This window comes from Syngnathus typhle, linkage group LG14 (assembly GCF_033458585.1).
Source record: "Syngnathus typhle isolate RoL2023-S1 ecotype Sweden linkage group LG14, RoL_Styp_1.0, whole genome shotgun sequence".
Taxonomy (NCBI): domain Eukaryota; kingdom Metazoa; phylum Chordata; class Actinopteri; order Syngnathiformes; family Syngnathidae; genus Syngnathus; species Syngnathus typhle.
In genome coordinates, this window is record NC_083751.1 from 9,575,663 (window position 1) to 9,601,471 (window position 25,809).

Below are 25,809 nucleotides of genomic sequence, written 5' to 3' on the forward strand. Positions count from 1 at the left end.
CTGAGGTCATACGCATGTAGGAATATTAAATGTTTTAAATGCTATGTTCTGGGTAAAACATTTAGCACACAACAAAATGATCAATAAACATTGAACTTTTTGTGTCATCTAGTCTCTTTTGATTTTATTCTATTGTATATTCTATATCTCTAAGGTCATAATTGTCTTCCATAAATATCGGATAATCTCATGAGAATACTTTTTTAATCTTGTAATATTATCTCATTTTGTGTTTTGATTGAGAGAAAAAAAATCCTGAATTTAAAATATTGATTCATATTCGTGCGGCTGAAATGTTTCTGGAAAAAAAAAATACAACGTGCACTCGTGTCAAATGAAACCAGTGTCCAATTTATTTGAGCTTTAGCGTTACAGATGTAAACATGAATATAACACATTTGTCTGTCGGGGGGGGGGGGGGAGGAGAAAACACAATGGACTATGCTACAAATGTGTAACAAAAATTCCAATTGAAACAGTGTTTGGTTTGGACTGCCTGTAAACAAATAGGGTGTGTGCGTGTATGCGTGTGTGTGTGTGTGTGCGCGACCACGTGTATGTGTGTAAATAGCAGACAAAGACTCCCACATTAGTAGTATTAATATAATACACACACTTCCTCCTACACATCTTCTCGCTGATTAGAATTTACAGCGTGGACACCTCATTGGGCATTTATAGAATCCCAGCTAAGGAACCTTACAAACAATGCTTTCATTTTTAATTATCATAATAATGAAGTGTGCAGCAACTGTACAATAATGTGTCAGAAATAAGGTCAAATCAAAAGGAAGTGATTGATTGAAAGATTGTCAACTCAGTTGATGTGCGCGCGCGTGTTGCATTACAATGTCACGTGACGTTTCCGTGCCGACAGGCTTTGCCCAACAAGACCGACCGCACCTTTTACAAATAGATAAGGCTCTCTAAAAACACACTTTCATCTAGCCATTTCTATATTTATATACATATATAGTTAAATATTCCATTTTTAATATGTACTTTATAATACAAATAAAGTCATCATAGAAAGTCTATCAAACATTGGAAGCCTTTAAAAAAAAAACATTAAGACACAAGAAGGCTTTCGGCCTTCAGTTTGTAAGCGGTGCACTGTGCGTGTGTGTAATATAGTGTGCGTGTGTGTCCATCAATGTGTGTGTTGGGTACTTCCTTTGTGTTGTTGTTGGTTCACAGCGCCGTCTCTTTCAGGTCGTTGAGGTTGGCCATGCGGGACCTGGAGGGGCGCCCGAAGCCGTGGCCGTTCTGGCCCCCCTTGACGGCCATCTGCTCGGGGTAAGGGTTGCCGGCATGCCAGCCGGGCTCTAGCTGCGGGTAGGCTGACTGCCTGCTCTTCATTTGCGGGGTGTTGACCCCCGAGTGGCCGCGCCCGTCCGAGAAGGCCCCCTGGGGCCCGGGGCCTGGCAGCTGCTGGTAGCGCATATCGGACGCCGCCGTCTGATTGGATGAGGATGATGAGAGGTGCAGGAGTTTGCGCAGCGACTTGAGCGGTTGGCTCTGGGAGGATAAAATAAAATATGGGACAAAAGGACGATGGAATGAATTAATCCAACTTCGAAGGACAAATGCGAAAATTTGGAATCTGATGGTGTTTGGTCAAGACACACCGGACATACCGGCGAGTGCGAGTCAGCCATCTTGTCGGCCCACTCTTTGTCCCGCTCGCGTTCCCGCTCTCGACTCTTGTCGCGGCTCCGGTGGCGACTGCTCTGGTGGGAACGCGACGACTTCTGCAGCACCGCCTCTTCACTGGGAACCTGTCAAATAAATACGCATACAAATACTCTTTGGGGCATTGCAAAGCACAGTATTGTATAAAGACACAGAGAATGTAGACATGACGTGACAAGCATCCAGTGCATCATTCTAGCAGCTTGGAGTTCTCATCAAGTGTGTGCGTGTGTGTGTGTCACAGTGGCAGAAAATGAGAAGCTAAAAATACACCCGGCTTATTCCGACTGGCCAGATTGCATTTATTTGCTTCCTCATCCCAACTTGGCAAGAAAGGAGCAGCCAAAAAGGAAAATGAGCCCCTTCATAAAGTGTTACTGCTTTGCGTCACGTTTCAGATTCCTGACAGGGTTCTTTCTTCGCCTCAGTCAACCTTCTTAGGTGACTCTGGGGGATTCTTGTGAGTAGCGGCGGTATGGCTGGCTCCCTACCTCCTACAAAAGGTGGGCGGGGGTTCACCGCTTTTCAAATATAGCTTTTGTGTTTTGTTTGGCGGTGTGCCGAAATTTGATTTGACTGATGTGGAATACGTGCAAGAAAGACTGGAGAATATAATATTGCACTCTATAAAAAGCCCAATGAGATGATTAAATCCAAAGTAAAGAATGAAACGTACTCGAGTAGCTCTTGGCAGAGGATCAATAATATATGCCTTTTAGTATTGTGATACTTGTTGTCTACAAGTGTTGCATCACCATTTGTGTTCAAACATCCCTTACCTAAAGGATTATAATTTGACTCCGATGCCTAACATGCGTCACTTGCGCTAGAGTGAGTCACCAACTCACCATTTGAGGCTTTTTCTTCTTCTTCTTTATTGCTCTGAAGAAACCCTGCTTTTCTTTCTCCTTGGATGGCTCGGCTGTATTCAGCACCACCGTGTCTGGACCCGTCCTCGCGTGGGAAAATCAGTGTGTTAAAGCAGGGATGCTACGATGTGGAGGGTGGGTTGCTTACCAGGGGTCGAAAGCGGTTTGGCGTTTGGAGTGGTTGGCCAGGCTGCCGGCATCGCCCGTCATGCCCGAGCTTCGCACCTGGGAGCGGCCGTCGTGGAAGGAATTGTCTGGCCGAGGAGAAGGGACTGTTCAACAAACACCACAGAGAACATCACTTGCCTTTTGGGCACCAACACAACACAAGAACACACGCAGGCGATGCCGTGGTCCAAAGTATAGCCCGCCGTACCGTGTGTCTGCCTGACCCACCTCTGTAGAAGCTCCCGACCTTGCGGGGCATAGACTCGCTGTAGATGTTGCGGTTCTCCTTAGACGATGCGCCGCCATCTTCCGCCTGAGGCTCATGGTACAGGCCCACCTGAGACACAAACGCGGTCAACACACCACAGTCGTCGTGCAGCCCGACTGTGATGAAAACGACAATCATAAGAATAAAAGTTTATGTTATGTATGTGTTGAGACAATGTAAACATGGCTTTAACTGTCACATTAGTATAGCAGCAAAGCAGGCAGAGCATGATGGTAGCACTAGCCATAGCAAGGAAAGTAGCAGAGAGAAATCTGGAGGGGGGGGGAGCGAAAGTAAGCAAGGGCAAGACAAAGGGATGGACCTCGCTTTTTTGCCTCTGCGCGTGAAAGTTGTCTCTGGTGGAGTCCCTGATTGGGGGTCGGCTGTGGGGGGCCGCCTCGGCGGGGGCTTGATCACTCTGGACACAATACACAAACACATACACACAAGCAGCAGCAACTACACGTCAGCAACAGAAAGCGCAGTACAAGTACACACAGCCACACAACACGATGCAAAAGCCCGCAGGAGTAGCAGCGTTTACAAGTAGCGGCATCCATCCTACAGCTGGACGGACATCTTCATGTGGACATCTTCAAATACAAAAAAAATATTTGCTGTGCTTTCCTAAATTCTCATGGATGGACAATATAGAATTTTGGTCAATTGTGCGTTTTGTGTAAGTTTAAGACGGGGAAAGGTGGTCAAACTTTTCTTCAATTTTTTTTTAATAGGGTCCCCGTATTGCAGATTTTCACCGTCGGTGTTTTTAACTGAAGAGGAGCGACTGACCCGGCTCATGTCCTCCTCCCTGGAGGCCGAGTGGCGAGGCAACGTGCGGTGCTGCAGCTGCGGCGACAGCAGCTGCAGGCTGCTGGCCCGGGTGGGCGCCCCCTGGCCCACAAGGAGCCCGTCGTCACCCCCGTGAGTCCTCTGGTGGTCCCGCCGCACGTACATGGAGTGGCGGTGTGGTCTCTGTTGGGACGAAAAGGGGCTGCTGTAGCCCTGAGCGTAGGGCTCGTGCGGGGCCGACAGAGAGTGCACGTGGCTCCCGCCTCCGCCGCCCTCGTTGGGGTCGGGGCCGTCCGGCGAGTCCTTGCGGCGGGCCGACGAGCGACGGAAGGATGAGTCCAGGGTGTTGCTCTCGCGCTCAGCGCGGGTGCTCCCCCGGCGATCAGAGCGCCGCACCGCCGGGCTGCTGGGCGCCGTTAGGTCCAGGCAGCTGGAGGGGAAGTAGCGGGCGGCTGGCTCGTCGGCATATAGGTGCACGTCGTTCAGGTTGCCCACCGACTTGGCGTCGCTGAGCGTGCCGTAGCTCTTGGACAGATTCAGGTAGGAGAACTTGGGCGCAGGGGCCTCCACGTAGCCGTGGCGGCCGTGCTTCTCCGCCGACTGCAGGGTGCTGGTCTTGCCCTCCACGAAGGAGTGGCGGTGCTGCTGCGAGCGAAAGTTAGATTTGAGGTACTTGGCTCCGGGGCCGTCGGAGCCCTTGGGGCCCGGGCTGACGTCAAAGTCGCCCTTGTTGGCGTCAGAGGGGCCAAGCAGGTGGGGCAGGTCCACGCCGCACGAAGCCGAGTGGTTGAAGATCTGCGCCGGATAGCTCTTGGGGTGCAGCGTGGGGCTCAGGTTTATTGCTGTCGGCAGGTTGCCGTTGAGGAAGCCTCCTCCTCCGCCGCCGCTCTCGCCGCTGTTGCTGCTGGGGTGGAGGTCTTCGTGGCGTGGCAAGCTGGAGCAGTCGCGCGTGCTGGAGCGATGGCTGCCCGAGCTCTTCAGGCCGTGACTCCTGGCCAGGGACCAAACACAATCAGTAAAAGTAAAATTAAGTCAGTGCCAGCAACACCTTCCTTGACTTTCGACTAAATGGCCACAAAGGGAGCTGACTTTGCAGAGTGAAAAAAAAAAAGATGTGAATTCCACCTGCTGGGCGTGGTGTCTCCGTGGTGGGGCTTCCTCTTGGAGGAGCGCACTGGCGTCGGCGTGGGAGGCCCGGTCCGCTCTGCCAGCCTCAGCGACTGGAAGGCGTGGTGGTTGAGGCCCTGCTCCGTCAGGAACCGCTCACCCGGGTTGAGTAACAAAAGACTCTGGAACGCACAACGAGACGCTCCCACTCTTCTGACTCAGCGTCGTGATCACACAAAAGTACCTTCAACAGGTCCAGCAGGGCTCCGCCGATGATCCCCAGGTATCGGCGCTCCAGTGTCTGTGGGTGGTTTACGGTAGGGAACTAAGAAAAACATCAACAAGCGAGACAAGATTGTTAAAAAAAAATAAGATCAGAAGTCAGGATCGGTAGAGTTCAGCACACATTGCGAGGGTGCTGTCGGAGACTGATAAAAATGAGCAATCTGCAAAGTGCTCATTATCAACTCCTTAGGCGTGGGCACGAACAAGTAAAAGGAAGGGCAACCCGGCTTGCAGGACACGATACACCGATGAGTCACTGTGATGCAATCAGTCACGGCGCAGCCAGAAGAAGGTCATTTTTTTTAATAAGTGTAGCAGAGTGCGCGAGCAGCAAGACGGAGAGAAGAAAAAGGTGATGGAGGCGTGACGGCATGAGTGGTTTCTTTTTTTTTTTTTTTTACCCGCAGTCCGTGGAAGCGAGGGTTGCTGTAGAAGAGCTTCATCTGCTCTGGCGGAAGAGGCCCCAGAACTTTCTGGATGGTGAAGAGCTGGTCGATCTCACTCTCGCCCGGGAAGAGGGGCTGTCCGTCGCTCAGCTCTCCCAAGATGCAGCCCACCGACCACATGTCCACCGCTTTGCCGTACGGAGCCCTGAAAAGACAGAAGGAGGACTAAGTAGGAGCAAGTCGATGCTTTTCGGGGCTTTTGCTGACAGACGTACCCGAGCAGGAGCTCCGGAGAGCGATACCACCTGGTGGCTACGTACTCGGTGTAGTTAGCGTCCGTTCCCTCCGAGAGGTTGCGTGCAAATCCTGCCAAGAGATGACAAGATGAGACCAAATTGCAGCTAGTTTGGAGTTCTTTTGAAGTGCTTTGCTGCCCTCTTGTGGCATCTGTATGCAAGGTTCTAATACAGTGCTAGCTTGAGCTGAATTTGATAAAAATAATAATGCCCGACGGAACAAAATATGAACTGCATTAATTTCAGACTTGAGGATGAAAATAATAAACATTTTGACGGAAATAGATTCTACTACAGACTACGAACTGGCATCCGCTTGGCCTCCATGTGCCTCCAACACGGCCTCCCGCCTCTCGTAGCAGATTGCCCGCATGATGTTTTTCCCTCCCCCGTAGCCCCTCGTTCCATTGCCAGATTGGCTCAAAGCGCCACACGAGCCTGTCGCATCGCCATACGCTTTAGGTACCAAAGCGTGCGGATAACCGATTGAGACATTATTCCACATCTTTAATATACTATCTGCTACTACTAAATTGTCTTAGAAGAAAGGACAAAGAGCAGATGTCAACTGGATCTGTGGTTAACCACATGCATATAAATATAGCATGCCAAAATAATGCTCCGGTTGTGTCACAGCTTACCAAAGTCGCACAACTTGAGGACGTCGTCAGAGCTGATGAGAAGGTTCTCCGGCTTGATGTCTAAAGAATGAGCAGACAACGCGTCAACCTTAGGACGTCATTGCACACAATTAAAACCAAAAGTTGTTATTTTGCTAATAAATTTCAAATCAAACTTTTGGAGTGAAAAACATTTATATGGTTGAATCACTTCAAAGCAATTCAGTCGATTCACACAAGTCAAAATAGCACAACCATCCATCTATTTTTACAATTTGAGTGTGTCCAACTGCCCTTGGAGACAACGACTAAAGAGATCCAGCAATTAAAGAAACATGGAAATTCATAGATTGTAAAGCATGACTTATTCATAAAGGACAAGCCCGAGGAAGCAGAAGGAATCGTACGAGGGATCTCAGCGGCCATTTGGACGGCCCGTTGCCATCTGGCTTTCTCCTTGTCCACTAAAAAGCTCACTGAGTGGAATCACTTTTTTTTTTGTCTTTTTTGTTATTTTTTTAAAGCATATAGCATAAAGTTACAGATAATAAATACTTTGATGCCTAAATACATTTGAGAGTCTGTATTTTTTATTCGAGTACCAATCAGTACTTCAATAAAAAATAAAAATAAAAACATTTTGCACGTTAATTTCTTTTTTGCCTTTTTAATGAAATGTGATCAAGCGTGAGCGGGTTACCCCGATGAACGATGTCATGCTTGTGGCACCAGTGGATGGCCTTGATCAGCTGGTAGATGTAGCTGCGTGCCTTGTCAGCAGGAACTCCGTTGGGGAGCTCCTCCAGCAGCTCCAGCATGTTCTAGGGAGCAAACAGAAGAAGAAGAAAAAACATTGAGGGAAAGAAAAGGAGTTGAGGTCCACGAGGTCCGTCCTTCGTACCTTCTCCACGTACTCAAAGACCAGGTAGAGCTTGCCTCGCCGCCGGAAAGCCTCTTTGAGCTCCACGATATTCTCCTGCTTGAGCGTGCGCAGCATCTTGAGCTCCCGCAGCGTTGTTTCTTTGACCTCCTCATTTTCTGAGCAAAAGTCAATATTGTGTCGTTTGAAATATGATGAGCGTAACTCCCGTCTGAGTTGTTCAGGTTCATGTAAATCCCACAAAAAGAGAATAAATTTCGTCGCTCAAAAAGGTCATGTTACCTTCACTGTCTTTGAATTTCTTTATGGCCACAATTTCATTGGTGTCCTGCAAGAAAAACACATTTATCAGAGCTGAATAAATGAGAAGAGCACTTGAATTTCTGAACAAGGCCAAAATTCAAATTGGTGTCAAAGCACAAATCACCCCTGAAGTGAAAAGCTTTGGAGAGGTGTCATTATTTTGTCACACGGTGATGCAACGGCCGGAAAGCACGTTTTGATTCATCACCAGCTACGTCAGCGACAGGGAGTCTGGATCGCTTATTGACAGTATTTTATAACTCAGTTTCCAGTTTCAAACCACTAAAGCACATTTAGTCCCTTTTTTTTGGGGGGGGGGGGGGGGGGGCAGAGACTCTCCGGGTTCTTGAGGTGGCCTACTTATAAGACCCAGCTGGCATTTGTGCTTGGAGCTGCGCCGAAGGCAACAACCTGCTGGAAAAAGATGACAGCCTCCAAATTGACCCGCAAAACCTCAACAGCAGACATGCTGCCAAAAAGTGAACGGGATCAAGCGAAAAGACTCGATTGTTGTTGGGAGTGTATCACAAGGGCGCTCATGATTAGTTGAGGCACAGAGTTCAAGAATGCAGCCCTGAATGGGCTTATCGCACCACCGGTCCCTGTGTTCACACACGAGTAAAACATTGACAGGCTTCGACTCTCTCTTGCATCCCCGGAAGATACAGAAAGCGTTTGCTCTTTTGAGACTATTTTATAATGAGCACCGTCGGCGTCCATTTCTCTTCTCCAATTGTTTGTGATCTACCTTACAGGGTTTGAAATTGAATCCAAAAGTGTGACTTAAATGATTTCATAAGGATCAAAGCGTCCATTTCGCGGTTTCGGAAGATGACGCCAGTCATCGTGGAGTGAGTCAGCGTGAACATCTGATGTTGATGGCGTCTTTTATTTTCGGACTCCTCCGGCTTGCGTAACATTGCGGACGACGCAATTCTCTTTCTTTTCCCCCGATCCGGCTACAGAGCGGTTGTCGAGCAGTGGGAAGGGAAAATTGAAAAAGTCTAATCATCTGTCCGCCCCCTTTTTGAAGAGAAGGGTTATTTATGTCGGCCCACGAGGAGAAAGTGGGACAGGAGAGGAAAAAGCGGACTTAAATGGGTCACCTTGACTCCGGCAGAAACCCTCGACTTAGTTGGAAGTGAGAATGTTGACGTCAGTCTCTCAATGTGACCTCAATCGGGCCCAAATATCATTGCTGTCTGGAAATAAACATTTGGAAGAGTTTCTAGTTTATCCCATCTAAGAAAGGGGGGAGGGGGCATGGATAGGTACATAAATAGGGTAGACTCAAATTCCTGTGTAGGCACCTGCTCACCAAAACGAAATGCCTCCTTCTTTCCGGTTCCGATTAGTTCGCCTAATCTTCAGTTTCGCTCGTAGTAATCATTCACCCGAGCTGGCTTCCGCTCCCACATTAGCGCGCGTTGCCTGACTGGCTGTCAGTGGGATTTGTTAAGGGCTTAAAATAAACAATAAAAGGCCAGCTGGTGCGCCCGGCCCACTCGCCGACAACGGCCAAATGTGACATAAAGCCAGTGCAGAGAACCGCCACAACATCTTGTTTTGAGCTAACCTGCGATGTTCCTAAATGAGTTTGCGTTGAGAAACGCAGAGGCTCAAATTCCTTTTAAAGTAACAATAAAATGACGAGCCATTATCACACTGAGAGAAGAGTCACTTTTCCGACTTCATTCGCCATGTCGCTGTTCCGTCTAACCGTTCCTCGATTCTATTTCTGGCCTGATCCATTTAGGCTTCTAACGACATGTATTGTACTTTTAATTTGGGGGTGGGCGTGAATGCCGCGCAGCTGCGACCGATCATTTTCTCCAATTTGGCGAGCGCACGCCTCCGCGGGCCCGTTTGCTCCGACAATGCGATCGTTCCCACGTGGCAACGGTCCACATCGATCTGCGGCAGGCGCTGTTCTGCCCGCTGTGCCTCCACGCGTCATGCCACGCATCAAAGGCCCTGGTGGCATCTATTAGTGACTTTCCCGCAGAGCGAGAGCGGCACAAGCTCTGCGGTGCCATTCCAGTGCTGGATGCCAGAAAAACCAGAAACAAATGAAAGCATTTGAGAAGAAAGTCCCCATCACACGTTGTGATTGACTGTTTGATGGCAGATGGAGGCTGAATCTTCATCAGCTAATCAATCAAGAGCTAAGCATCGTCGCATCCGACCGTCTGGCGAGCTAGCCGAGTGGAGGTCACTACTGTAAAGATGTGAGCGCAGGGAAAATAAATAACAGAGCGCGTGTTTACTGCAGATCTGTTTGTGTGAGGCAGCCTATTTTTCTTTCTCCATGTTCAGGTGTCAACACTCAGCTGGGCTTCTTCCTTAAATGGAGCGAGATGACACGACCAGAGGCGGCCGTGTGGGTCACTGACCCACTTACTGCTGCTCAATATGTGCTACCATACCTTAGGGTGGTTGTTTGATCTTGATCTTACCTTGTGTCGGCACTTGAGAACAACTCCATAGGCACCTGGAAGGAAGAGAAGAAGGTCATTCCATAATTGGAGACGAGTTGTCCTGCTTGAAATTGTTCACTGATACATTTCAAATAAATAAACTCCATCAGATGTCCTCTACAACGAGGTTGAAAGAGATTCTATGGAACGGCTCCACTGTCTCCGCACAACCTCGCAAAAGTGTAACAAAGCGATCACATGGGCCAGAACCACTGTGTCCGAGTAGAACCGCTTCTGGTGATTACGCATTACAAAGTCCCCAGGTTGTTGGATCGATAGTTGTTACACTGACCAAGTGTACCTAATGTGGTGGCCAGCGAGGGGATGTGAAAGTGTTCTGCCCTGCTGCCGCTGGTGTTGTCATGCCAACAGTCTAGCAATAAAAAAAAAAAAAAGAAGACATTTTTTCCTCATACAACTGCAAACGTCTCCTCAACGATGACGTGGCAAAAGCACATTGAGCTCACACGTTTTGTTCAGGAGAGAACGAGTGAAAGATAGCTTCACGCTAGTCTTATTTTAACTCGTGCAACATTTGCTGGATTTACAGTCGTTTTATTTTAACCTGGTCACATTTTGGGGAATGGTTGTAGTATTTTAACATTTGGGAGATTTAAAGAGGTCATCATGATATATAACCCGTAGAATTTTTAATCTGTGCAATTTTGGGAATATTTCAATCTTTTGATTTTAACCAAAGCAACTTTAGTGGGATTCATACAAAAGGAACAGATAATCATAAAAATCTCAAAGAATAACCCCAAAATTAAACAGGAAGTCTTTTTGGACAAACTCCCGAACCAGGACCAAACAAGGGAATCCGTCCAAACGAACCCCATTTGGAAGCAACATCGACAGATGGACAATAGCATAAAAAATGTATGATTATTTTGAGGACTGGCCATGAAAAAAAGGACAAATTGAATGTCATTCTCCTCCTTCGCACAGGCTCGCAGAAGCTGCCTAATTACGTAAGCGGTGAATGGCGTGAATGGCGAGTCCTCGTGAGCCATCGACAACAATTGACTGACCTTACATGCGCGAAGGAAAAATCTATGACTGTGCTGGATACGGTGCATGGCTCAAGTTGAATGCCAACAACTTTTGTTTTTTCACCTCGTTCCTCATCCACTTCATGAGCCTTTTCACAAAATAGCGATACACATTTTCTATCAGCTACTGCGACGCACTCATTTTACTCTAATCAAGGGCGAGGTACCGAAACTTGTCCGACTTCAAACGTGTTGGCAATTCTTCCGTATTTCCGACCTGACAACTTCTAATTTGCGCCATAATCTTTGACTTTCACTCAAAACCTGTGCTGACCTCTAATCCAATAGAGCTGCAACGCCGCCATCTTCAGGGATCTGTTAGTCATTACAGTAGTTTACGAACTTATGGAAACATTTGTCCGTGAGAGTAACCGGTTGGATTCCACTAACCAAATTACATCAGCAGTTGAGAGAAAGGCTTTCCAACTTCACCGGCGACTCACCTTCACCCACAATCCCAAGGACCTCAAATTTATTCATGACATCACCGACGTCACGGGTCTTCACGGCGTCAAAGGCTCACGGCGCTCGGGCAGAGGGGGGCGTGGCCAGATGCTGGCTCCCATTGGGTGCAGCGCCCCTCGCCGCATGGCCGTCATCTGCAACCCAAACGCAGTCATTTAAACCTTGAAAGGGACATGTGGCGAAAATGTCACTTTCTGTTCTTTATGTAAATTCAGTACCGAAAAATGTACACATATCAGTCAGACCACTAAAAATTGACGAGCTGGTGAAAAAGAAAAAAACAAAAGTCAGCACTCTAATCAAACCAAAGACACATCTTGGGGCACTTTGTCCTGTTTTTATTGCAACAGCAAAAACACCAACACATTTATCCATAACATGAACAGATGACCCATATGACCTCTAGCCGTCAAAAAATGCTTAAGGCCTAGAAACAAAATATCTTCAGGTCCAAACTCAAAGTTTCTAGATTGCATCAACAAAGCTAATAAATCTATATTATTTGCACATATTGAATCAGGTATGTGCCACTATCATCATCTCCTGCTTTTCGGCTGCCAAAAAAAACTCCGCGGAACCCCAGGAGCCTCCAGACACCTGAGCGTGGAATACCACCATTGTGTACCGATGAATAGTCAACACAAGGAGCTTTCCGAGCCTTCCCCAAAAACAAGCCACCAATCGTCTACGCCCGCCCCTCTCCAGGGCCCAAAAAATAAGAACGACAAGGCTGCGGATGGTTGTGTGGATTCTCGGAGCTCTCTCTTATCAACACAGTGACTCATGCGTGGTGAGGATATCGGGAGTCTGTGCGGGAAGCTGAAAATATACACTACTTTTAACCTTTACCCCTCACTGCATCAAGACACTATTCCCAAGGTGAAATTGGCTCAAAAAGGCGGACATTTCAAGGCAGCAAAACAAAAACTCAATTATTGGCATTTTGAGATAGGGGTTCAACTACATTACCCTGATGGCCGAATTAGGTGCATTCTTTTGGGTTTTGAGTTCCATCACCACAGAGATGTCTAATACCACACTTGACGAAACTCGTCCACGACTAAATCGACACAATTTTGATCAGCAGCAGAGCCCAACATCTGAAGGATAGTGTAGTTCTCAAAGGTTTTACATAAAGTACCACCTAAAAAATACTTTGCACTCCAAGTTCCATATCTAACATTAAAATCTAGTACCATAGTATAATGTTGATTCATACTCAAATTAAAAAGTTTATTTTAAATGTGTCTTATCGGCGTTGGTAGAGCATGATTTGAAAAAGACATCTATTGAGAGGATATTTTTTGCAAACATATATTATGCATGGAAAGTAAATATATGTAAGAGTTAAACATTAAATATGTGTACTGAGGCAATCATGGATCGCGAATGAAAGTATCCGCGAACCTCCGTTTGGTCGGCATAAGTGCGTGTGCGCATGCGTGGGATTTAACTCCCACCTGAAAACACCCAACGAGTGCAACATAATAGCAACAATGACGCGTGAAGCGGATTCGTAGAATGCATTCAGTAGTGATTTATCAGCCAAGTGACGCGAAATATTAGGCTAATTACGATTTTTTTTTTCTTTCTCGCTACGTAAACACCCATAGCGGCAATGAGCCGCGCCGTAAACACTCATCACCGCCTCCTCCTACTCCTCCGCGTTTGCATCGTCCCAAAAAGACTTGAAAAGTACTCACTCGGTCAATATCAACGAGGTAAATGCTCAAAATGGGGTCGTCCATCCACCCACGAGCGGAGGAGTTCCTTCCCAAACAAGCTTGCAGCGTCCAATCCACCGACTGACTGGCTAAAGTACGCTTTTGACAAGCTGCTAGCTACCCGTCGCCAGGGCAACGTATTTGAGTGGCGGCACAAACTGATCAATCGCAACGGCCGATGCGCTCTTTCTCGGATGACTCCTCCGAGCAAATGGACCAATCGCAGAACGCTCTCGTCGCTGCGGCGCTGGCGGTGTTTAGTGCGAAGTGGGATATTGTTGTTCTAATTTCTCAATTACATAATTCACAAGATCACACGCCGCCTTCCGGACAAGCGCACGGGACGGTCTAACGAAAAATTGTTTGTCTATCAATCGGAACATCTTGTAATGGAAAAAATACCATGTCCAAAAACTATTTCAATAGAAAGCTCCATATCATGATCCAAAGTATACCACATCATTTGTCCCACATCTGGAAAGTCATGTTCCAGAGCATACCACACCACACAACAGTTTATAAACCTAGAAATATGAACAACCATCTCTTATACATATTTCAGCAGTACCAGACAAAAGGCCACAGGGTATGGCTCAGAATATGGGTTCACCCTTTTGGGTATGCAACAATGACGCTTCCACAATTATTGTTTCATTAAGATAACTTTTAGGTCATGTTGGAAAGCAAGTGCATCTTATTCATCGTATAATTCAATCAGGCATTAATAACTAGTATCACTCAGCCTTGCGTGTTCAAGTATTGCTGTAGCTAATACTGCTCTCTAGTGGAAAGAAATAAAAACGGCCTCGACAACAAGGGACTCCACCACAGAACGAATAAAGACGGATAAAATTGTGATTTTTTTTTCTCTTTCCGTTCTGGCTACCGAGAGGGTAGGATGCTTTTTGCTCTGCTCCCTCAAGGTTAGGCATACTGACACACAGACATCTTAAAACTTTTTGAGAAAAAAACAAACAAAAAAAACTATGGGGCCAAAAAGGATAATACTACATCTGAGTCTTTGGAAACGCTCAACAATCAAATGAAAACTCTGGAAGCTTCACCGACTGCCCTTGTGACTGCCCTTGTGAAAAGTCTGGAAACAACAATGGAGACTCGACTGCTCGCATTAGAAACTAAGATGGAAGAAATTGCATATCACGAAGATGTAAGAAATCGCATTTCTCTAAGCTGAGAATGTTAAGAAAGACCAGCTGATTCTACATGCGAAAGAGGATGAATATAAAGTTGTTGTTGGTGAGCAAAATAAATTTTCTGAAACTGGCTTGCAAAAATAAATTAATCTAGTGGGTTAGATGAATAAATATACTTATGATAAGTAACATACTAGTGATACTAAGTATCATGACTTAATTGATAAGTGACAATTTAATAGCGACTCTCCGGAAAGTCAACTGCTCCGCTCGCAGGCAACTCCGTAATCTGATTGGCTAATGATAACAAAAATAGATTCTGATTGGCTGGACGCTCCACAATGTCCAATGTTTCATTGGCCGTAGTCCTCCTCTCATCCAATCAAAATTTCGTTGGAGAGCTGCTAAGCGTCCCATCTTCGGCACATATTACATGCGTGTCGCACACACACTCACGCACACAAAACAGAAGAGGGGGAAATATGGCAGCTGGCGATTAGGCAAAGAAAAAAGTGCTTAAATTTTTCTGCAATTTTCCCAGAAAAGGCGTCACCGGTAAGTTAACTCTGCCTACGAAATTAAACTTATTTGGAGCGACTATTAAATAAAACCCAAGTAGAAGTGTTGGGCAGATTAATCGGGATGGAAGGGAGGATGATGTCGCCCGCCTTACGGTCAAAAATAAAGAAAAGAAAGAAAGAAAGAAACGTTAGCCAACCCAGTTAGCAAGCGCGGCTAACTTGTCAACAAGGGGCTCCGGCTATTACCTGGCGCACGTTGTATACTGCGTAATGTTTACACGACATAGCAGTGTCCGGTCTATAATTTGTGGACCACAATAGTTTGTTTATTATTAGTTTATAATGTATGTACAACATTTGGCTAACCTATGGACGTTAGCTGGATAATGTAAAGTGATATGAGTACATTTTCTCATTACATAACCGGCAGCATACCGGTAACGCATGAATCGTTACATAAAAACTATGTTATGCAGACCGTACGTTTCAAACTTTAAACCATACTTGGTTCAAGAAATTTTAAATTTGAATTCAAAATGATTCTAAAAAGAAAAAAGTTGAAAAACGATCTAAGAAAATAATTTTACAAGACTACAAAACACAAAATGGTAATTTTTACAACGTTCAAGTAATTGTTTACAATAAAGATTGAAAAACCCTGAAAATGCAATTTTATAAGGCTAAAGTTGTGTTATGTAAAAAAAAAGTTGCAATTTTAATCACAGTTATCCAAGTAGAAAATATCTTTTACCTTTATCCACAATATTATGAAGTTGTATTTTTACCAAAAAGACATATTTGAAATTATGTACCATATGTCCGGGAATAGATTAAAATGTTCAAGTTGTCATTTAAAATAATTCAGAATTGTATGACAATTGTATGATTCTGGAAGCATTTCGAGTTTTTATCATTTTTGTGTTTCCAGAGACAAAATGTAAATATTTCACATTTTGCAACCAATTCGTAGGCATGTCTGTGACTGTATTTTCATCTTTGCAATATGTATTTCTAGGACAAAAAGCCCACAGGCAGCAGCAGCAAAAGCAGCCTCTTATTGGGTTACAAAAGGTCCCCATTTCAAGGCAACATGGGAAGAACACCAATAAAAGGTAAGAAACAAGACTAAGTTATATTGTATTGGACATTCCCTCCAGCCTTGGATTTTTATATTTGTTTTTTTCCCTTATTAGAGCAAAGGGATGGCAAAAAAGAGAAACAAACAGCAGGCACGACACCAGAAGTAACCAAAGGCAAGTTGCTAGATGCAATTTTTACCCCCTTAAATCTTGTACATGAATTGAACTTGAGAAGTGAGCTCAAATGTGTCTTTCCTCAGAGTCTTTTGCCTGGGAAGAATATCTCAAAGAAACGTCATCGTCACCGGCGCCACAGAGTTGTTTTCGTCAGGTATGGTTGTGATGTCATAACCTTATTATTTGATTTAAAAGTAGGGCTGGTTGGTCACTTCAGCTTTTGGGTCGGCACGATTTACAGAGCAGATTGTGGGGTTCTTACCTCGTCTTTGCTCATGTTGTCATACTCAGGCTCACATCCCACCGTCCAACGACTTCAATGTTGGCATGAAGCTGGAGGCCCACGACCCCCGCAATGCCACCTCGGTGTGTATCGCCACCGTCATGGGCCTGACGGGAGTGCGCCTGCGACTGCGCCTGGACGGCAGCGACAACAGCAACGACTTCTGGAGGCTGGTGGACTCCTCCGACATCCAGCCCATCGGCACGTGCGAGAAGAAAGGAGACATGCTGCAGCCGCCATTGGGTAACAGTTCTTTTAGATTCACTTTTACAAAAAAAACTGTCAATGGGGGGGGAAAAAAAAAGTGTAGGTGTTTTTGTCACTCTCCAGGATTTCGCATGAATGCCTCCTCGTGGCCGATGTTCCTACTGAAAACCTTGAACGGAGCGGAGATGGCTCCGGCGACAGCCTTCAAGAAGGTCTCCTCACCGCATAGGCCGCTAGCATGCACGGTCACTTTGATGGAGCCGCCGCAATGACGCCCCTCCCCCCTTGCTTTCAGGAGCCCCCAAGGCCCCCCCAGAACAGCTTCAAAGTGGGCACGAAGCTGGAAGCAGTGGACAAGAAGAATCCGCATCTCATCTGCCCGGCCACCATTGGCGAAGTGATGGGCGACGAGGTCTTCGTCACGTTCGACGGCTGGAGAGGAGCCTTCGACTACTGGTGCAAGTACGACTCGCGGGACATCTTTCCCGTGGGCTGGTGCTCGCTGACCAAGCACAGCCTGCAGCCCCCTGGCAATAGCGGTGAGTGTTGCGGCACAGCCGCCTAACGTTTAAGCACAGGTGATCTGGTGACTGAGACTTAAACTAAGGAACTAAATACAGGCAAACTTGACAAGACAACAAGGTGCACCTGGACCAGAGGAGTGGCTGAAGAGAGATGATTGAAAAATAAGATGGAAACGTAAACATACGTAGACATGACAAGACACGCGGACAAAACGTGACAAAGCAAAATCAAACCAAACTAATCCCAACAAAAATACAGACTTTGACTTTCTTGGTGTCACACCACAGTCACTCTCACGAAGAACCCGCCTGCCTTGACATCGTCGCCTTCCAAGCCCAGCAGGCGCTCCCTACAGGCCCCCTACAGACTGCCCCACCCGCTGCCCAGGCTGCCCGTCAGGAAGGGGGTACGCGGTCGCCGGCCCAAGAGTGAGACCCTCGCTCTCCTCAAAGCCGCGGCCGAAGCCGCCGCCGCCCAGAACGGCAACGGCTCCATACAGGTCACACCTCGACCGCATAAGAAGCGAGGCCCAAAACCCGGAAGCAAGGTGAGACTCGAGACCATCGAGTGATCGCACGACTGAGCGGTGGGAAATTGTACTCACGTTTTTGAGTGTCAGGATTCATCTGTGTTGCTTCCTGTGTGTTTCTAGCGAAAACCCAAGATTCTCCAAAGCTTGTCACATTCAGGTGCCCCCGCCATCCGGGTTCAACGCGGCAGCCCCGCCAGCCTGCCCACTGTGGTATCGACAGGTGCTCACGTCACGTCCATGCCAGCCTTTTATCAATCGCAACATCCTCTCACGCTTGTCCGTCCTTTTCCACGGCAGTTTGTGTGTACGTCAACAAACACGCAAACTGCGGCCCGCATCTGGACCGCAAGCACCTGCAGCATCTGCCGGATCACTTTGGACCGGCGCCTGTGAACTCCGTGCTCCAGCAGGTGGTCCAGTCCTGTTTAGACTGCGCGTACCAGCCCAAAGTGTTGCTCGACGCTCTGCAGACGCACTCGGGGAGCGGAAAGGTGGTCAGAGGTAACACACAAATGTCTCACATCATCTCGACCCCAAAAACAACAAAAAACAAACACATTTCCTCCAACTGGTCCAGTTCTTACTCACACGAATGAGGTTAGGTCCAAGGTTTGCTTTTCTGCCATCTTGCGGTGTTAACTCTTTAAAACTCGTCAAGTGAAGATCTAGCAACAGAGATGACCGTGTTGTTCCCAGTGAGAACAGACGAGGGGGTCCGCGCGGTCAAGCTGCCTTTGGCCTCTAGCGCCGCCTTCGTGCTGCGCTTCCTGGAAACGGTGTGCCGTCACCTGCAGTGCGACAACCTGTTTAGCAGCCAGCCGTACAGCCACTACGCCGCTTCTTACGACAGGACCAAGGCAGGTATGTGGACACATGGTCAATGACGGTCTAGAAAGAATTTTTGTTTTTTTGCGATTGAACATGGTTTTAGGATTGATTAACGGACTAATATGTCACGGAAGAAATCAACCTTGTTAATTTACACAAGTTGTGGTGTTTTATTTACTCCCAGTCAAAGAGGAGGCACTGGACTCGCCCTCGCTGGGCCGTTTGGGCCAGCGAGGCCTAGCCGGGGTTTCGCCCCTGTACGCCGCGCCGCTGTCGCCCAAACATCTACGCACAGACACCCACCCTTCGGAAGGTACATATCTATATCCTTCTCATGACGTCAATATTTGTAATGAGACGAGAAATGTGAATTCACACAGCATATCACAGTATAAATTAGAAGTTAAAAATACATTATAAATACAAAGAAACAATAAATATTACATAACAATGACCACTGCACCATGGCTGTGTTACAAATGATTAAGTAATAATATTAACTCACTTTGATTGAACTTCAAGTGTTGTAGAGTGTATTTGTTGATCTGTGGTTACCATGACACATTTTGCCCGTTTTCCAGCCGAGACTCTTCCGCACGAAGATAACGACTTACTGAAGGAGCAGCGCTACATGGGCTCCGCTTCCAACTCCATGATGCCTCGGCCGCTTATGGCACGCAGTCGTTCTGAGTATTGCTCCTCGCCATCCGGCGCCACCCCCATGCCCCGTCGACTCTCCTCTAATCCCGCAGAGTTGGTGTCAGCGCAGCTGCGGCGAGTCGAAGGTGTGCATCAGATTATTATTTTTTTGTTTCAGCGGTAGTAAATTTCTCTTCTAACCACAAGTATCTTGTAGTATCCCAGAAGTACAAATGAATGTATCTTTGCTAAATGTTTCTGTTGGGCCACAGCCAGCTCAACCACTGGGCCAGAGAGCAGCGCCACGGAGAGGGAGGGCTGGCAGACGCCCGCGAGAAACCCATCGTCATGGTCCATAGACGAGGTCATGCAGTTTGTGAGAGACGCCGACCCTGCGACATTGGCACCGCATGTTGAATTATTCCGAAAACACGTAAGTTAGCATTTTATTCTCTAAAATCCTGAAAAGTTAGCATTGGTGTTTACCTTGTGATTTGAATAAAAGTTAGCCATTGTTTAGTTTTTTTAAACAAGTTACTGTTTTGTATTTAAAAATCTGTAAATTAAATGTAGTTGTTTCTGTCAGTACTAATAGACTCGCTTGTTATTGATTGTTTTATTCTCAAAGCATGCTAGCTGCTCATTCGTGTGTTTTTCTCAGGAAATCGACGGCAAGGCACTGATGCTGCTACGGAGTGACATGATCATGAAGTACATGGGCCTGAAGCTGGGGCCCGCCCTCAAACTGTGCCACCACATCGAGAGGCTCAAGCAGGGCAAAGTGTGACCCACAACTTGATCATAGAGGACAGCAAGAAGACCCACTAGTGTGACCCACTACCTTCTCCAACTTTTGGAGAGTGAAGGTTTTCCCTCCATAGTGTTCTTCTGACTTTCTATTATCCGTGATGCACCACGGAGACTGAAGAATGTTTCCCAACGCATTTTGTTACACACTCACACCTCATGCCGTTTAACGGCGTATTAACAAGGAATGGGAACCATTGACAACTACAGTGAAGGGGAAAGGAACCAAGCCTTGCAAATAGAGAAAATCTGCAACTAATTGACACTCTTACCCGCACTTATGTCACATGCCAATCAGTCATTAGCGTTTGTTCGAGCATTGAAAAGCGTATATATCAAGAGGTGAATGAGGAGGCAGTACCAAAGGTAGAAAAATGCAGCCCATTTAATGCCTTGCTGTCTTTGTCCTTCTTCTTCATCTGCATTTCGCAGTTAGCAAACAACTGTCGATTAGGGGTGTAAATCGCGGGTTTTGTCACGATACAATATCGTATCGATACAAAGACTCACGATACGATATTTGCCGATATCTTAAAGCCTGCTGTGATTCATTCACGATACATCACGATATAGTGCTCTACGATCGATATAGAACAATATCTTGATTTATAAATTCATACGCAAAATAAACAAGGTACTGCAAACTCTTTATTTAGGAAATTACAAAGTGCTTCCAAACAAATGACTTGAAGCCCAAAGGCGAGCGAATTTCCTCGTTTTCTTGGACACTAGCCATAGCACCAGCCCAGGAGCCGCGTAGTTGTCGGCTCCCCTTTCACGTGCCTGCTCTGCTCACGACACAACACGCCGCGCACTGCTCCCGGAAAGAGGAGGCAAGCAACAATGACCTGGATTTCAAAATAAAGTTGCGTCTAATGTCTGAGGTCAAAAACGGGCGATATAGTTGTTTACGTTTAGCATCGATGCCAACAAATCGTAGAGCATTATATCGATTAATTGATGTGGATCGATGAATCGTTACACCCCTACTGTCGATACATTGCTGCCACCTACTGTACCTATGCCGTCAATTAAATCTACGCAAGCAAAACCTGTTTCATAAACAAACAAAAATGAGATCAAATATCAAATGCCCATCCCTGATGTGACTCATGAACTCACTACATAGTCAAGTATTAGTCGAACATTTCCTAAGAATTTTATATTTGATTTTACTTAGTATTTGTCAGCCCACTCTTCCTGGCTTTAACACACGAGCATGCTGCCGAATGTATATTTTGTAAATGATGAAATTTTTTAGTCTATTTGTAACATGAAATAGGAAATACTGTCCCAACGAGGCGCTATTGCAAGCGACAACTCTCAGGTCAATGGTGTTTTTTAGCGCCATCTTTTAAACGCATGCAAATTTGTGATTGATTGGGTTATGTTTTTAACCTAACCTCAATTAGGTTTTTGATAAAAGTCTTGCGTCATTTGCTGATTTTTAGATGTTGAAGCAAAGGAGGGAGCTTCCCGTTTAGTCAGGCTGTAATCTCTAATTGGAGAAAGGGCTTTGCCACCATTTTCAGGCATCTTTGTGAAATTGAACACAAAGACAATTAGGAGGATACGTTTTAAAAAATTCCTTCACTCACAAATCCTAAAGCACAAATATGTGGGTTTCTTTGTTCTTTTCTGTTGTTGTTTTTGACTAATATAAAAGATCCAATCAATGCTTCCTCTTTCTGTCAATTTGTATTTGAAACATTTCTTATGATATTGCATTAGATAAAAGACTTGTGTTCACTTTGTTGTCCACTTTACTTTTCACGAGCACTGTATAGCAACAACACCAGCAAAAGTTTTCTATAATACCAAGAATTCCAAATTCAAAGGCACTCATTTGGTGGAAAGAAATTTATTAAAAATTATGACCCCAATAATGCTTAATCATCAAAATGTTGTCGTGACTTAGCTTTAGGGGTCACCAAAGTGAGTGACCCATAAGATCTGTTTCATTTTCAAGCTGTATAAATATTCATTCATCCTCACATGGGTTATTGTTAATATTATTTTACAAAGAATAAATTAACAAAGTTGATCAGATCCAACAGAAAAAATGTACATGATAAATAATAATAAATATAGATCTAGCGCGTAAGGCTTTCATTTGTTCATCACAAACAATCACAATTCAACAGGCACAAAACCCTGTCACCTTTTTCTTCTTGTTCACTAAACTACCACCACAAAGTGTACTCGGGAAGGAAAACAAACTAACAGCCAAGTTAGCATCACTGCTAAGCCTAACTCTAATCTCATCACACTTATGTACGCGGACTGTTTAAACGCTGTGTAATTAAAAAAAATAAATAAAAAATGGCCTCAAATACACAAAAATGTGCTCAAAGTTAAACACTTTTTTTACTTGTAATGATACAAATTTGCATTTCCAGCAGTCAAGCTACAAAAGATTCAACTTGTGTATTGGTTGGGATTATAATAATAATCAAAAAAATAAAATAAAAACACCCCCCAAATGGAGCTGCCATATGCTAACAGCTCTTGCCAACTGGGCTTTCCCAAATCTAAAGGCGCAAACGACCTATTTGACCTCAAGCACGTCAAACAGATCAGTGATTTCCCAAGCATTTGGTGACAGGAAAATTTCACGAGTGCCTTGGCTCAATAAAGGTTAGGAAATATTGAAACACATCCCGTGGACCTGTAGTGCCGTTAACTTGGACGTGAAGAAGGAAAAAGCCCTTGAGTGTGCTCTTGAGCAAACCCTGCCTAGGTCTGACTTGGGGTTAGGCAACTCCGGGCCAAGAGCGGCGCAGTCTAGCTTCTTACGTTTCTCTCTTCCAACACACCCATCAGCAAGCTCCGTAAAAGCCTCAAAACACATCGTGATCATTTCAGTCAAGTGTGTTGCAGTAGGAGAACGTTTGGGACCGGAGTTCCCTGTCCTCGGTCTAACCAGTGTGTTCCAGTGTTTGTTGCACTGCTGGCGGGGTTGCCACTTACTTCCTGGGTAAAAGCGTCGCCAGTCTCTGCTTCTTGATGGGCAGGAAGTGGATCCCCTGCGAGCTCACTTTCTTCAGCTTGATGGCATGGTTTTTACCAGCGACCCTCTTCAGGGATGTGTCGGGACCATGCTGGGAGGTCTGGGGTGGAAGGGGCGTTGGCAGCTCAAAAAGCTGGGCTGGCATCCCCTGGATCCCGTCTCGTTTGATGGAGAAGTTCTTGGTGGACACCCCTTTGAGGCCCTTGATCTTCCCACACAAGATGGCCGGGATGGAGTCCTTAACTGAGACAATAACCTTGGTCGTCTGCGGGTTGCTGACGATTTCCAGATTGGACGACACCGGCCCCAGGGAGGCAGACCCACCAGCGCCGCCATCCAACATCCACTTGTGCTGACGACTGAAGTCCAGAGATGCCAGACTACCCAGGATTTTGGAGTCAAGATTGGCGCTACGCTCCATAGAGCGCTTGGGACCATGGGACAGGGCGTGGTGTCTCTGGGTGTTAGGCACAGACAAGTCCAGCACGCTGTCTTGATGCTGTGGACTGAGGTATTCTTGTTTGGGTTCGACGGGCCACGGTCCTCGCATGGACAGGTCCAGGACTTGCGGCGATGAGCTACTCTGCACCGAGTCTAGCTCTCTGGGAGTCTGAGTGCTTTTGGTTTCCATGCAGATGGCTTTTGGCAGGTTGCTCTTGGAGTCTTCCGTCTGAGGAATGGGGATGGGTAGCGGGATCGGCAAAGGAACCGGCAACGGGATCACAACAGGATATGGGACCAGGAGAGTTGCGGGAGGAACCAGTGGGGCCAAAGGGGACGAGTAGGTGGGCGGAAAGAATGGGGAGCCTGTGGATTGGCAGGTGCTGGGACTGGTTTGGGGCGGGAAAAGATCTTGTAGGATTGCGGCAAAGGCGGGATTCTGGAGGAGGGAGAGCAGGTTGCCGTCCTGCGTGGGTTCTGCAACAGACTTCTGCTCCACGAAGGACAACGGATTGGGGCACAGGATATTGTTCTGGGGGATCACAGCAGGATCCAAGACCAGCGGGAGGGAGACCTGGTTGGTGCCTGTCAGCAAGTAGGGCGCCGCCCCCATCGATCCCAGTTGGGGCCCGTGAGCCGCCGCCATCTGGAGGTGGATGGGGAGCATCAGTGGGTTTTCTCCCAGACACACGGGGTGCAGAACGGTGGTGGCCATTTTCAGAGCCACACCACCCGCTGGAGCACAAGTGTCCGCTCTTACCGCTGACCCAGGTGGCGCCGCAAGCTCTACCTTGCTTAATCCCACCGTGCAGGAGTCCTGCGAAGCCGACGGAACAACGCCTTGGTTCTCTTTCTCTGGAATTTCTGCTTCTCCCACCATGTCAGCGCGCAACACTTCATCAGACGCTTCCATAATTCCAAGGCTGTGAGTCTTCATTCAGTAGAGATACTCGGCCATTGTCATTCTAGAAAAATAAAACATAAAAACTGTAAAAAAAAATGTAAATAAAAAAACTTTTTTTAAACGTGTTTCATTGATTAAATTATAATTTCTTGCTGTCGTTACATATTCGTAATAGACGGACGTCCAGGACGGCAAAGTTCGCGGTGACGCGCACGTACTGGAGGAGCGTGACGTAAGCGCGCCTCGGTTGCCATAAGAACAGAAGACGAATATGAGTGACACTTACCATTAGCCTGCTAGCATGCTAACCTTCCGCTAAAACCCACACTAATCAGCCGAGCCACGCGACAACAACGAGCCACACCAAATCAAACAGGACCTCTCAATAACAACACGATGCTATAAATGCAGAATTTTGCAAATATCTATTTAAAAATAAAATCAACCGGAGCCAAGCCTGCGTCATCATCCCTTTTTCTCCCTTCCCTTTAACGTTGGTCCATCAATGAAATGTTCAATTCCTCACCTCACACAGTGAAGATCAAAGCAGACACACGGCAGCAGTTCGAGCGCAGCCGGCGACGACAAGCCACCCCCCTCCGTGATTGGTAAAAGACTGCAATAAATATTACTAATATTTATAAACCGCATAATAGAGGGGGGAAAAGCGATTGGGCTTATCTTGTCATTGCTGTGCTCTCGCTTCTCTTCACCGGCCAAGTGACGCCACGTCGGAATTGCGCGCGCAGCATCCGTACTAGCCACTCCCCCAATTAATAAAATACCCCCCCCCCCCTTCATTTAACCTTCACCTAAAAAATATTATCTTTTTATTTTTGAAAACACATCATTTTTTTTCAAAATATTAGACTTGTTCCGACATGACCCTGTAGCTAAAACTTGAAAATGCGCTCTCCAAATTATTTTATTAAGCCACAAAAATATCAAATTTATTTCCTAAAAATATCCCCATATTATTTTGTCTCATCAAATATGCAGTCTTGATGTGGGGGTGGGTTGGATTCCCCCAAGGTCCCTATCAGTCTCCAGCAGCCTCAGGCTTGGCTTGAAGGCCCATCAGGGAGAGGTGGGGGTGCTTATATTGTTCCACGGGGAGGTGCTTTAATGCACTATAATGAGTCCACCCCCCTCCATAACACTCGGGTGGCGGATTTTGGTGTGATTGCATGTCCCTGCACCCCCAAAATCTCATTTATTGTTCCTCCTTTAACATGTGTTCTCTGAAACGGTCAGCGCCAGAATACATGTTTTTCTTCGATCATATATTTCCCCAAAAAAATATGGCCTTGGAAATAAA

At 46.4% G+C, this 25,809-nt stretch overlaps 3 protein-coding genes across 8 annotated transcripts; 1 reads left to right on the forward strand and 2 right to left on the reverse strand.

Annotated features, from left to right (window-relative positions):
- Positions 1-330: 330 nt before the first annotated feature.
- LOC133167327 (cyclin-dependent kinase-like 5) lies at positions 331-13,522 on the reverse strand. Of its 5 annotated transcripts, none has more exons than XM_061298057.1 (18): positions 13,364-13,522; positions 11,639-11,794; positions 10,123-10,157; positions 7,646-7,691; positions 7,385-7,521; positions 7,184-7,304; positions 6,505-6,564; positions 5,843-5,933; positions 5,583-5,772; positions 5,141-5,221; positions 4,915-5,078; positions 3,790-4,780; positions 3,320-3,415; positions 2,958-3,066; positions 2,710-2,815; positions 2,541-2,646; positions 1,638-1,778; positions 331-1,518 (listed from the first exon to the last, which is right to left on the reverse strand). In XM_061298057.1, exons 2-18 carry the CDS (start codon positions 11,673-11,675, stop codon positions 1,192-1,194), a joined length of 2,838 nt encoding a protein of 945 aa, XP_061154041.1. In that variant the 5' UTR covers positions 11,676-11,794; positions 13,364-13,522; the 3' UTR covers positions 331-1,191. The 5 variants fall into 5 exon arrangements, 4 of the variants coding, with proteins under 4 accessions (XP_061154041.1, XP_061154040.1, XP_061154044.1 ...); XM_061298056.1 differs by having other exon boundaries at positions 2,710-2,833; XM_061298060.1 differs by lacking the exon at positions 3,320-3,415.
- A 1,422-nt stretch (positions 13,523-14,944) lies between these two features.
- LOC133167128 (sex comb on midleg-like protein 2) lies at positions 14,945-21,885 on the forward strand. Its single transcript, XM_061297692.1, has 15 exons — positions 14,945-15,093; positions 16,075-16,171; positions 16,253-16,312; positions 16,399-16,469; positions 16,607-16,841; positions 16,929-17,017; positions 17,101-17,344; positions 17,618-17,877; positions 17,983-18,082; positions 18,160-18,363; positions 18,559-18,723; positions 18,875-19,003; positions 19,272-19,475; positions 19,602-19,762; positions 19,991-21,885. The coding sequence occupies exons 2-15, from the start codon at positions 16,150-16,152 to the stop codon at positions 20,114-20,116; spliced, it is 2,070 nt and encodes a 689-aa protein (XP_061153676.1). The 5' UTR covers positions 14,945-15,093; positions 16,075-16,149; the 3' UTR covers positions 20,117-21,885.
- A 96-nt stretch (positions 21,886-21,981) lies between these two features.
- On the reverse strand, positions 21,982-25,210 carry zmp:0000001174 (retinoic acid-induced protein 2). 2 transcript variants are annotated; one of them, XM_061297694.1, is made up of 3 exons: positions 25,018-25,210; positions 24,348-24,552; positions 21,982-24,233 (listed from the first exon to the last, which is right to left on the reverse strand). In XM_061297694.1, the coding sequence occupies exons 2-3, from the start codon at positions 24,522-24,524 to the stop codon at positions 23,103-23,105; spliced, it is 1,308 nt and encodes a 435-aa protein (XP_061153678.1). In that variant the 5' UTR covers positions 24,525-24,552; positions 25,018-25,210; the 3' UTR covers positions 21,982-23,102. The 2 variants fall into 2 exon arrangements, with proteins under 2 accessions (XP_061153678.1, XP_061153677.1); XM_061297693.1 differs by having other exon boundaries at positions 21,982-24,552.
- Between the last annotated feature and the right edge of the window lie 599 nt (positions 25,211-25,809).